At 51.6% G+C, this 13,141-nt stretch overlaps 3 protein-coding genes across 3 annotated transcripts; 1 reads left to right on the forward strand and 2 right to left on the reverse strand.

Moving 5' to 3' along the window:
* Positions 1 to 860: 860 nt before the first annotated feature.
* QC761_123690 (uncharacterized protein) lies at positions 861 to 2,165 on the forward strand (the record flags this gene model as incomplete). Its single annotated transcript, XM_062875629.1, has 1 exon — positions 861 to 2,165. The coding sequence occupies one exon, from the start codon at positions 861 to 863 to the stop codon at positions 2,163 to 2,165; it is 1,305 nt and encodes a 434-aa protein (XP_062736221.1).
* Positions 2,166 to 4,893: 2,728 nt separating this feature from the next.
* On the reverse strand, positions 4,894 to 6,087 carry QC761_123700 (uncharacterized protein; the record flags this gene model as incomplete). The annotated part of the gene is made up of 1 exon (XM_062875630.1): positions 4,894 to 6,087. One exon carries the CDS (start codon positions 6,085 to 6,087, stop codon positions 4,894 to 4,896), a length of 1,194 nt encoding a protein of 397 aa, XP_062736222.1.
* Positions 6,088 to 12,551: 6,464 nt separating this feature from the next.
* On the reverse strand, positions 12,552 to 12,716 carry QC761_123710 (uncharacterized protein; the record flags this gene model as incomplete). Its single annotated transcript, XM_062875631.1, has 1 exon — positions 12,552 to 12,716. One exon carries the CDS (start codon positions 12,714 to 12,716, stop codon positions 12,552 to 12,554), a length of 165 nt encoding a protein of 54 aa, XP_062736223.1.
* Between the last annotated feature and the right edge of the window lie 425 nt (positions 12,717 to 13,141).

The raw sequence follows: 13,141 nt of genomic DNA on the forward strand, positions 1-13,141 counted from the left end.
CTCGAGTTGCCAAAATTGTCTCCTGTTGGTTTTGTTATTTTGATCTTTCTCGTCCGTCAGCCGTGGTGTCGTGTCAGCACAAAGCCGTTTTCTTTCTCGCAAAGCGAACGCCGAGGCTTGCACGCAGAAGGAAAAAGGGAAAGGAACGGCAACGGCCCTGGTCTTTTAGTCGCGGATCAAACCCACTGGCTCCACTAGTCCCCCTGTTAGCGTGGGTCCCCCCTTGGCCCGCAAGTGTGGCCTTTCGACCCGCTGCAATACCACGCGACGGAGCAGACAAGAAGAAGCTGGAAGCCCACCCATTTCAGTCCACTTCTGGCCCAGCTGAACCACGCACCTTACCCCGACAAGGAAACCTCGCCCGACCCAGCCAAACCACCGACCTGACCACCTCCAAACACAAACAACAGCACCGTGACACATCACGCCTTTGGCCTCTAGCACGCTCTCACACCACCTGTCACCCCGGCTGGGTATATCAGCAACACAACAAGAACAACAACAAGAACAACAACTCTTGCGACACCCATTGTTTGAATGACAGCGGCGCTTTGAAGGAATCGTCCGAACCCCGAAAAGATACGACACGACAATTCAATTTTCATCCGAACCTGCCGCCTGTCTTGACACGGGACTCCCCTCCTGGCACGCGTGTTCTAGTATACATCACACGCGCGTTTCCGAAGCATACCCTCGAGGCATAGGGGTCGTTTCCCAGAGCGGTAAATATTTTTATTCCCCATCTTTCAAGTTGTGGTCGCGTAGGTGCATGCGGCCCTAGCGACACCCACAAATTGCCCACCACGGCCACACCACGACGAAGAACTGCTGCTGGCGGGGGTGAGGAGGAAGATCTAGCCATGGATGCGCTCAAGAATCTCGTCAGCAGCGTGCCCGACTGGCTGCACAAGCTCGATGAGCTCAACGGCCAGATTGAACAGCGCCAGAACGAGCTGGCCCAGCTGGCCGAAAAGGATAAAGAAAAGTCGCCGAACGGGAGGTCATCGAGCGCGCCAAAGTCGATCCGGAACAAGGGCTCAACAGAGTCGCTGAGGCCGCGCGATGAGCCCGAGGCGCACCCAAGGGAATCAACACCACAGCCCCAGCTCGAAACCCGGAATGAAAATGGCGATGCGACAGCGGATGCTGCAGCTGCGGGAGCCGCCGCCGCCAAGGCGGGCACCGAGCAACCGCCGGCCAGCCCGTCCGACTCGCACTCGCCATCTGCCATTCAACGACAAGAAAACAAGGTGCGAGCGGCCGGTCAAGCACGCGCTCGGGCGACACTCAGGAAACGACAACGAACCGATTCGGTCATCAGCGCCGAGGGCGGCCCGCCAAAGTACCGGACCCGCAGCATGATCATTGTCTACTATGACAGCTACGTCCAGATCTTCTTTGAAGAACTCGTCAAGTTTGTGAGCGCCAGCCGGAACATGATGCGCAAAGCCAAAATGGCCGCCAAGGTAGCTCAGATCAAGCGGTTAGCAGAGCTCGACATGCCCGATGATGATGATGAGGACGAGAAAAAGGACGGCGCTGGGAACGACTTGACTCCGGCAGCCGGCGATGGAGCCATCGTGGCTGCCCCTGCATCCCCCAACGCTGACGCCGAGGCAATCCCTGCTCTTCAATACGTCAGCACACGACGATTGATGGGCGGAGGGCCATCAGCGATGATGGCTGCCAGAGCATCCATGGGACGCGGCTACGGTCGAGCTGGCGCCCGCGGCAACATCACCCTTGGACCCGATGGAAAGCCATTACAGAGCGATGTCTATGATGAGCTTGACAAGGGACTCGAGTTTGTCCAGAGCATGTGCGAGCACGCCGCTCATCAATTCCTGCGGGACGGCGACTGCGGGGAGGAGGTGATCAAGATTCAGCGGCGGCTACGAGAGACCAAGGAGCTGGCCGACAAGGAGATGGACCGTGTCAAGAAGGAGGGTCCTGCCCCTCTTCAGAAAGATGCCGAGGAGACTCGGGGCAGGAGCTATCGCCCGCAAAGCATGCGCAAAGACCACCTGAATGCCTTGAAGGCTGCCGAGACCAACGGACTGGGCAGTGAGATGAAGCTCGAGGTGGACGATGGAGCGGAGGAGGTGGAGGTGGTGTTGCCCCCAAGGCTGATGTACAGGAGCACACGGGCGATGAAATCTCAATAAAACGGAGAGCTTTGGAGGAAGTGTCATGGCGACATACATATATATCCTGAATCTAATTGAGGCAACGGAGGGGGAGAGGAAGGAGCATTGCAGGCGCAAGTATTCACCACTGAATTTTGGCGCTGTGAAGAGGGTTTTATCTTGTCTATCATATCTTGTTACGGATCGCGAAGCGGAATGGATGCATGGCAGGCACCAAAACAGAACTTAACCTTGTTTATCAGAGAGAGACTATTTTACAACTACACTACAGCTTGGTCCTTGCGGACTGGTAGCATTTCTACATCATTGGCATGGAATACTGGAGTCTTATTTTTCTTTCTCTTTTTTCTTCTTCTTTTTACTTTTATACCGCGTCTTTATTACAACACCGTAACTGAATGAAGGAGGGAGGAAAATGTGACAGCATTCTTTTTTTATTTATTTAATTTTGGCTGCAACAGGGAGTATGTGGGAGGATTATGGGATATACCATATATAACGGCTTTTGATACCTGACTTGAAGATGATTTTTTAGGGTTTTCGATCTCTGGTCCCATCGCTGCTACCACCATCCGGAACACCGATTTAATCTGATGGGTTTTGGAGAAAGAAAGAAAGAAAGGAGAGAGAGAGAGAGAGAGAGAGAGAGCGAGAGAATGAATGAATCTCAAATACCCACATCCACGTTTCAAACAAAACAACACATACAACGTGGACCCAGCACCCTTCCTCCCCTACCCGCCCAACCTCCTGAATACTACACTGAACTGCTCTTGGACCTGACGACACCGCCTTTTTTTTTTTTTTTTTTGGTCGCGCAAACGCACGCACGCACGCCCGCAGTATGTACAATAGGTAGTAATAGTAGTAGTAGTAGTAGTAGTAGTAGTAGCATAAAGATGAGTGATGAAGCCAGGGGGGGAGGGGGGGAAAGGGGTCTCCACACAGATACATCAATGTTACACCGTATCTGGCGAAGCAACAGGAACGGCCACGCGTTTCTCTCAAGTGCCGCAGGAACGCATTGCATTTTATTTTTCTTGTGATGCATGAACAGAGAGAGGCTTTGTTCTTTTCTTGTCCTTCCATTTCTAGAAGGGTTCGATTGACCACGTGTGCACGTTGTTGGGCCGGCAGGACGGGTGCGGCGGCGTGCGTGTGTGCGTGCGTGGGGGAGGGAGGGAGGGAAGCCCTATCGGCTTTGGCCGAGGAGGGGGGAATTATGTGAGAATGGGAATCTACCTAGCCATGTTTTCGTTTTGTGTTTGGAGGTACGTGTGTTTCAAGGGACGGGGGGGGGGGAGCGGTTGGGGTTGAACGTTGGGTGGAAAGGTGAGGGAAAGAAAGGGCCGAATACAAAAGTCAGAGAGTTGTTTGGTCTCGGTGAGTAACGGGGGTGAGGTCAGGTCTGTCAACATTGGTGAACCTTCTTGTGGCACACCGGGTGAGTGGAGGCATGCTTTTCTCGTGTCTGTAAAACAAGGGTGGGTAAGGTATGACTTGGACGCTCACTCAGAAGAGGAAGGAACATGGTGTAATAGCTTCATGGTCAATGCCTTGTCGGTTGACCAAAGTCATCAAAGTTGGTCTGACAGAGACCGTGACCCACGTGTTGGGTAGCCGAAATAAGAACCCTTCCATTTGTCCTTTTGGGCAGAGTAGCAGTAGGTGGTGTTTGAGATGGGTGATTTGAGCTCGAGCACGGCTAAGCATGATATAAAAGTTCATTTTCCGACAAGCACGCACTTTATGCTGATATCTTGCCTTCTGTTGTCCACGAGCCTTTTCTAACTCCGCCACAGGGGTTTCAATTTTCGCACACTTTTCGAACATTGACTTTCGGAAGTCTCTGACAACTCTGATAAGCCATCCATGCTAGTAGGAAGAGGGCTCACGTATAAAGTAAAAGCAAATCTGACGGAAAAAACTGCCTGACGCATGTTCGAATACTGTAGAAAGCATTCGTGTTCCCTTTCGAGCGGTTGAGCCCGACTCCTAGTTGTTTGCTGGAACTGCCTATGCCTGTCTTTTGTTGGTAGAAGATGTCAATGGCTCTCTGCAACACCATTATCTTCCAGAAAGAATTACAAGGCAGGCTTTGTGGTATGATCAGGTACCTACCTAGACTGCCCGTTGGTTGTGTGGTTGACCGTGGACTTCCATTGGTCAACTGTTGTGAAAGACAAATATGAGAAAACAGAAAGACTTAGTACCGTGGAACAACGACACTTGTGATATATGAGAGTTAACTCCTGGAATCTCCGTATGACTTGGCTTGAGATATGGCTGACTGTGATACCAACACGAGACCTCCTTCTCGGCTGATTCAGGTGTCGTTCTACACTGAGTCTGGGATGGATCTTTTAATAAGCCGTCTGCTCTCACACCTCAACTCAAGCTTGGAGCGGAATCCCCAGTAGAGGGTTTTAATTCAGTTATAAATAAAAGCTCCCTGTTGAAAGACCGCTGTTTTGATAGTCAAGCTATCAATACTCGAAAGAGAGAACCAAAATGGCATGGCAGATGCCAGGCACGAAGAACAGAACAACCTCCAGTGGCATCTCAAGCCCTTTGCCCTACTGCTGTCCCGAAATATCAAAAATGCCCTCTAAAGCTGTGGGTAACCATACCAAGTAACCATCGCTGAGGCTAAAGTCCAGCCGCCGGTCCATTTCCAGCCTCGGTCCCAACTCCGAACTCCTCTATTACCCTCCTCCTTGCTATCTCCAGCCGGCGGAGTCAACTCCTACCTGCTTCCAGCAACCACACCCATCGCCGCAACCAGCGCGTCCATCGCGCTGCTGTGTGTTTTCGCCGTCGGGCCAATCCCCGCTTCCGGCTTGCCCACCCAAGATAGCCCTAATCGATTTGTTTTTGGGTCCCGGCCCTTGGCCCAGATCGAATCCGCGTTCTTCTTGATTGTCATTGCGAATTTCTCATTGGGAACAGCCTTATATAGGTAGTGCAGGTTCCGAATAAAGATACCCTTGAACTGCGGCCCATCCTCACCACAGTCCGCTCGCATGTCGCAGTGGTCGGCTTCATGAAGGATGCCGTCTTCATCTTGTAGACTGGCAATGGCCGCTTCGGCAATGTCGACCGCTGGCGAGAGATACGAGTCGTTGCCCGCGGCTTTGCTGAGCTCGACCAGACCACCCAGGATGACCCCCTGATTGTAGGACCAGGTAGTCTCGTTGTTGTTGAGGCAGGTGGTGCTGTTGAGGCCATCGTTGATCAGGTTGTCCTTGTTGATCAACCCACTCTTCTTAAACCATACCCACTGTTCTCTTGCGATCTGAAGGTAATGGTCTTTGGAACCCTGCACCCGGTTGGCGAGACTGGCAGCCACGGTAAGGTAGAGCTCGTTGGCGATAGCGGCCTTGTACCTCATCGTCTTGTTCCACAAGATACCGCCGCCACAGACGTTGTCGGCGCCGGTTCTCATATCATCAAAAATGCTTTCCGCCATACTGAGGTATTCGATCTTCTTCGTTAAGTCGTACGATCTGATCCAAGCCAATGCCCACCACCCCTCGTCATCGTAAAATGTGTTGATAAACTTAGGGTAACCGCTCTCCGTCGTCCGCGTGTGCATTCTTGATGAGGCCATCTGTTCGTCTGCTCTGTGTCGTTTTCCGATTTGCACGTTCTCCTTCTGAGCATTCACAAACGTAGTGGCAGCAATATCGGTAACATTGACATGCTGATTTGGACCCTCAAGCAGAGCCCAGTCTGTCAAAACTGTAAGAATGTTTGCGTTCTGCCACCAACCCCCTGTGTTCCACCCCCCCGTTTGCGGTTTAAACCAGTCTTGAAGAACCTTGGCTGCGATTTCAGCATTTTCGGCGTAGGGCGCGTCAGTTGCAGCGTGGCCGAGCCGGTGAATAGACATATAAAAGAGAGCTCGAGCAGCCAATCCGCCCCATGTGGTGGAAACCATGTTGATAGCTTTTAAACAAGTAAATCCAGTAGTGGTGATCTATTTTCTGAGTCGTTTGTCAAGGGGAGGATATGCAAGAAAATATATACTCGCCACGGTAGCCAAAGTTGTGAAATGATGTACCAGAAGCTCGAAGTTTGATCGAAGACGGAAGACCCTGTGATCGCGAGGGCTGCATCTCCCCGTTTGGGAATCCTGGGCCATGCTACCTGCCAACATGTTGTCCAACTTCAGCACGCATCTTCGGGCGTTCTTGATCATCCGAAACAGGAAGATGCAGTGGAAAGCATAGGTATGTGGTCTGTTCCAACAGGCTAGCGCGTCCCTGTGCGGCATCTGGCGGCAAGGCCATACCATGTAGAAGCGGCAGTGGCAGATGAACAATGACTGGGCCGTTTCCAGGCACGGTTGCGCATGAGGAATGCACGTGAGTGCGAAGATATGCGAAGCGGATGTGTCAAGCGCTCGCTTCTCAAGAGCGCCGGCGGCCGTCACCCATGCGGCCGCGGTATGCAAAGTAGTGATAGGAAGACGACCGAGTGGGTTCAGGCGTACGAGCTGTTGTGGTTCTAGAGAACATTAGCAAACATATGATGAAGCATCACCAACAAGCGGGCACAACTGATTCAAGATGATCTAGCAGACAGATACCCGTGCCGGCTTGTCGTCAGAAGATGCATGTCAGCGGCGCTGTTGTTGAACACAGATCACTCATTCGGCAGCTGGTCTCCTTGCCGCATCCTATCAGCAGCACGAGGCTTGGTTGTGCAATGGCGGTACAAAACAGCCACTCCACGTGAGCCTCAAACCCAAGATGTCTTGGTACTCTTCTTCGGACGTGGCAAAACATGTGTAGATCCGGGGAGCGGTATCCTTGATGAATCAAATATCGAGATAGCCTTGCGGTTCTTTAAACTTATTGGCAGATTCTATTCGGCCTTGCCACCAGAGACGCCGGGCTGTACGACCAGACAGAGAGTACGGCATACCGCGCGGGCACGAAAGGTATTGGCGGAGCTCCGAACATGATGAAAACCGGAGTTGTGTCTTCGTCGATGAAGAGATTGTCGTCTTTGTCGTCATCATTACTTACCTGATCTGTCAGCGTTCAGGGCAACTGGCTGGTAGGTACAACTGGGGTTGGAAGTTCGAGATTCTTGAAGGTTGGTGGACAAACATGTCGTGCCGCCACAGCAGGAGTGATGAAGTCATCTTGCCAGTTCTGAAAGGATTGTGTTCAGAGGAATGAAGTCGCCGGACGTCAGGTCTTCCCTGTTCTCCATGACGGCAGCGCGGGTCTTGCCGGTTTAATGTGGGGTATTTTGCGGGGAACCCCTGGTAGGGCTGAGCGACTGCCGAACAATGGATTCTTAGCTTGTCGAATGCCCCAAGTTGTATCAATCCGTAAAAGAAGTCAATGACATCAAAAAAGCTAACACCAAATTAAAAGTGCAAAGATAAATATCTGTTTCCTTGTCTGATGTCATTCTCCAAAAGCTCGATAGCTCTTGCGGAAAGCCGAGCTACCCCGCGCCTGCTTACCCCGCAGTATCCCCAATTCCCCAAAGGCACAGTGAGTAGAAGGCTTCCCACAGAAATGAAATCAGCCTCTTTCCTTTTGCTTACAGAGATTATCTAGATATTCTTGAACACTTATGGCTGACCTCCCCGGTTGTATCTCCAAGACCTGATTATGCCAATGGAGTGCAGGTAGCACGAATCAAAACGAGGCATCGGTCCTGCGATAGAGAATCTGATTTCTGGACACACTAGCCCATTCAGCACATGATGCCAAACAGGCGTTTGTCATGGGCTTGAGCACCTCTGTGGACTTTGGGTCCCTCATTCATTTTCGGGCAGCCTCCGTTGGTTCATCCGATATTTCTCGCAATATGCGGTGAGCGTATCACATCACCAAGTGCATGGTGATATGTTGACAGATAAGCAGGGCCGACGACATCTCTTCACAGCCGCATGACCAGCAGTGACCCCGCGAGCCGCAGCGGACCATGTGCGATATCCCGCTGCTTTATGTATATGTATATTCTCAACCATACATGAGCTATCTGCATCTCAGACAGGGCAATGGCGCCTTGACAGAGCAGCTCGTTAATGCAACATGTGCCTTGGTGGGTCAGGGATGTCAAAGCTGCCCTGGTCGTCAAATTATTGAAGTTCGACGAGGATATTGCCAGAAGTAGTAACCCATCATGTCTTGGGGCGGATATGCCCGAGATACCCCCACGAACTCGAACTTGGACAGCATAATAATAACCGTCTGAATTTTAAGGTCACCGGCGTCGGCCACCCACCCCTGTTGGTCTTGGCGTGACCCAGCCACGCAGGCTTCCTGACAACAAGCATGAAGGATCGAGATTTCAGGCGCAGGTCTTCCTGGGCACCCGGGCACTGCGTTGTCGAGGGTCACTAGGCAGTCATCACACCGTCAGAGTGCCGTCGACATTCATCAAAACGCACGAAAGGTCTAATCACATGGGTCGGTGAAGCGAAGGGACACTTGACTCTGCGGAACTTCCTCCGGTGTCTCTTGCCAATCGATGGGCACCATCCGGAGGACCAATCGGCCCGGGCACGGCGCGGCAGGTCCGGGAGGATCCGGGTTAGCTCCTGCACTTGATCTGCATTTTTGATGGTGGTGCCGGCGCCGTTGTGTTGTTATACATGGACGCTAACAGCTTGGCTTGTCACATGCCGCCCTGCTAGTGTAGTTTCAGATGGTCTCCAGCTCAGACTAAAAGCCGCCGAAGGCTAGCGTTGCGGGAGATCGGTGTCTGGATGATCGCTTGGATGGATTCAACGGCCCGCACACAGTTATCGAGAACAACTGCCGAAATTGAAGACTCCATGATTGAATACAGAACCGAGGGGCTTGTGGTTTGACAGCGCCGGTCAAAAGACCTTCCGGCTGAATAGTTTACCATGAGCTCATATGCCATGATATCACGTCCTTGTGAACAAACTTCTTATGCTCTTTCACGCGACTGAAGCGGTGAGAAGACCTCTTGGACGCAAGCCACTTCTTGTCATTGGACACACATCGATCTTTCTTTTTCGCCGACCTTCCCTCGGTTACCTGTGGGGTGATTGGAGCGCAGAACTTGACAGCCTTCCGAGCTCTCTGGACCCAGGAACAAGCAAAGTTACGCATGCATCTTAATCATGTATCCTGGTGCCAAAGCCCTGTTCATCCTCAAGTTGCTTGATTCGGATGGCGGGAAAGGTTAGGTAGGGGGCGCACTCCTCCCCAGCACCAGAAGAGAACGAACAACCGATATTCGGATCATTCGTACACCTCCCTCCTTCCTGACCCGGTCCTCGTTTAGTAGCTCTTCTCACAAACGACCAAGGAAAAAAAATCCATCACACTTTTCAGGCCTCCTGTGGAACAAGGGCCGAGCGGACCATAATCTTGAGAATCCTTGAGCCTTGTTTGATGCCCGTAAATCACCTCTCACGCACCTACCATCAACGTTCCCACATCCCGTACCTCCGCGAGGTGACACGACGCCTTTAGGAGGCTGGTTCGCTCGGATAAACCGTCGTGTACTTGAATAACTCAGAAGAAGCTGGGCTCCAGCGCTCCCTCACCCGTTCGAACACAAGCACCGTCGAGCGTCGCACAGTTACACAAAACACTAAAGAGCTTAATAACAAGCCGACAGCAAGCGCTCTCTTTCCGCCGGGACTTTGAAAGCTCGGCACATATTTGTATAAAGTTTTGTGTTCCTTGTGTCGTGAGAGTCTGGCTATTTGTGCCGAGAAAGCCACAAACCGCAAGGAGGCTCCCCCAGCCGGAGGGCAGGCGGGGGGAAGTATGGAAAGAGTTCCCGCCGTCTTTTATTTGGCATCCTCCCCTTTCCACCCGAATCTCACATCCGTCTGGGAACCGGACCGGCACTGCAAAAGAAGAAAACAGACTCAGCATGATGGATAACAGATGGTCCCTGTCAACCCCGATTTTCGGAGTCTTTCCTAGCACATGCTTTGTTGCACACAGCACCCGACCTTTTTGAACACCTGCCTGTGTTGTCTTCATCATCCATGTGACTTGATGGGAGCCTTTAAAGACCACGCATCTACCATCACCAGACAGGGCATGGTCCACAAACCTACAAATCACAGTCACACACCTTATGCCGTAAACGGGAAGAAGGGGAGGGGGGAAAGGGGGAAATAGGGCAACTCTACCCGTCCGTAACCACAAAAAGTTTTGAGGGGAAAAAATCCCGCCCTTTTTTTTTTTTTTTTTTTTTTTGTTTTTTTTTTTTTTGTAAAACGATACACGCACCAGCGGGCCGAGGATACTTCGCTTGTATTAGTTATCATTGCCGGTTTTGCTGGTGGTAGCACATGACCTACAAGACACAACTTTGTTTTTATTTTTTGCACAAGGTAAGGTGTTTTTGTTCCCCGTATCTCGGGTAGTGTGTATGTATTTTGCGTGACCTGTCACTTGGGTTTTACTTTCTTGCGTTGTTCAAGATTGTCTCGGAAATTCTCCGTCCAGCTCGAGACTTCTTTTTTTGTCTGAGATCGAGCCGAGCTGAGTTCGTGTGACCTGTCAATCAGTGTCCCATACGCCAAAACCCCTCATCCAGAGGCGGTCAAGAAGGAAGAGACAGAGTGGAGGTCTTGATCACGATGGCAAGTTTAAGAACAGGTGAGGGGACAATGATATCTTTTCAAAGACAGGATTCGGCCCTCAAATGGAGATGAAGCGTTTGTATACATGCGTAACTTTTTGGATTTCTTTTCTCATGGAAAGATGCCGACCCAAAGACACAAAGAAAACGGCGCGCTGCTGAACGTGGAATTTCTGAAATACGTGACAAACAAAAGATCATGAATTCATGGCTTTGAGTAAAAAAGAAAACCTTTTCGTCCGTTATATCCTCATGTATTCCCCCCGAAAGAAGCATTTCCCCCATCCCATACTGTGTAGTATAATTCCCATCTCCCTAATTCTTTCTTTTCCGTACCAATATTTCCCCACCCAAACCGTTCTAAATAGTTCCCAATCTAAATTTTGTGAAAAACGCCTTTCAAAAAAGGGAAAAAAAGAAAAAAAAACAAAACTATCCATGAAAGCTTTCCCCTCCCCCCGTTTGATATCCCGTCCGTTTGTACCTGTCCCGTCTCTTTCTTGTTTTGGGGCGGTGTCCCCCCTCCCCGCCCTTCTCTCCCTTGCTTGACCGGAAGAAACTCCTTAAAAAGTGAATAGCACAGAGAAAAAAGCCGGGTGAAATACCTAAGCGAGCGAACGTGGTCCTGCCGTTCCCTGCAGGGTATTACATCATAAGAATAGGAGAGAAAAAATGTAGCTTGTCATGAAGAGAAGAGGAGAAAAGAAAAGAAAAGAAAAGGAAAGACTGAAGCAAGATGCCAAATTGGTTGATATGGCCGAAGTCGAGAGGCAGAATGGTCTTGGTGAGTAGTAGTTTGTGTGGTACGGCATGTGGTGTGAGGAAGGTCGTGGTTCGGTGTTCGAAGGAGGTAGGAGGGTTGTTGGTGACAGGGCTACCAGGGTTATCGCTGCGGGCCAAATAACCCTGGTGAATCCGCGACAACGGATGGGACCCACACTCAGCCCCCAGAAAAAGTCAACCCGGGAGGGACCCTGCAGGATATCGCGGGTTCCCACTGTTGCACGATCGAACGGTCGTCGGTTGTAACGGTCATGTCCAGGCCGCGACAAGGTACCAGATGTCTCGAGACGGAAAAATGACGGCGGTTTCGCAAATGTACGATCTTGTCGAGGGCTTTCGGAGGACAACTCCCATTCTGGAGGGAGACACATCCTTCGCGATGCATGTCGGCCCCTGCCAACTACCGAATTCTTCCGCTTGTCTGTGGCTGGTTTTCGTCTGCTTCCCGGGCTGATTCTAGGGGGAGTCTCTGTCACTGTTCACTCCTCAGTTAGCTCCAAACGGCTTCTTGAGATTCCGTTGTCGGCAAACGACAAGGGCAACTGGGCCCAACCGACCGAAGCACTGGGTTTTGCCGCAAGCAAAAGGATTGGGCCGACTGCGACTCGCTGGAAAACGCAGTGTCGTCACCCACCCCCTCTACCTCGGCTCTCATGCTCCCTGGGAAGCACAGAAAGAAAACCCTCGGCCACTTCTGGCCGGCTTGGTGTTCACCGCCCTGCCTGCCGGTTCTCTCTCAGGCGAGAGGCGGGAAGGCTCGTCACTGGACGGTAATAATGGTGCGTCTGAGCGCAGGCCCAAGGGTAGCACTCTGGTTCTGTTGCTGCAACTCACCTGTACTTGGGCGCCGTTAAGCCAACCACGACGACCAATCTCCAAACACCTCCCCTCCTCTCTCCCTCACACACACACACACACAAACACACACAGGCTCGCGCGCGCACTAATATGCCATACAGATACGCAACCAAGATCCAGGGTGCCGCTCAACCTGATGCCAGGCACAAGGGGCCCTTCCTAGGCCCCATCCATGCAGGCACGACACGTGTGGATCTTGCAGTACCGGCATTCATAGATCCACCAGTGGGGTCCCGAGTGGCACAAATGGCACGTCCATTCGATCAGAGTGTTATCCGCCTTGATCATCTGGAATACGTGGACGCAGTGTGTAGAGAGCGCCATCTTGCCGGTGTCTGTGTTTCTGTTCTCAACTTTGATGTAGACGTCGCTTGCGGGCCGAGGTCGAAAAAAAGGGGGGTTGGCTGAGATTGCGAGAGCTCCTGCGCGCGCTGCTGGATTAGGAAAAAAGCTAAGATCTGGCGCGTGTTAGTGTCAAACCTCGGGCGACGCCGCTGAGAGGATCCCCAGCGGATTGCGTCAAGGCAACCACAACTCACCGATAGCGAGCAAAGAGCAGGGGATACTGCTGGTTGTGTGGTTGGACAATTTCCCTGTGGGCGATGGCTCTTGGTGGATGCTGTCACTGGTGTCGTGAATGAGTCTTGAAGTCGAGGAGCGATGGCTTGGAGGCTAAGACTTATTATATAGAAGTGAGATCAAAGTAATGTAATTCGAGACACAAGGCGTAATGGTGACAAAGGTACAGA

The sequence above is a fragment of the Podospora bellae-mahoneyi genome (assembly GCF_035222275.1).
Source record: "Podospora bellae-mahoneyi strain CBS 112042 chromosome 1 map unlocalized CBS112042p_1.2, whole genome shotgun sequence".
Classification (NCBI taxonomy): domain Eukaryota; kingdom Fungi; phylum Ascomycota; class Sordariomycetes; order Sordariales; family Podosporaceae; genus Podospora; species Podospora bellae-mahoneyi.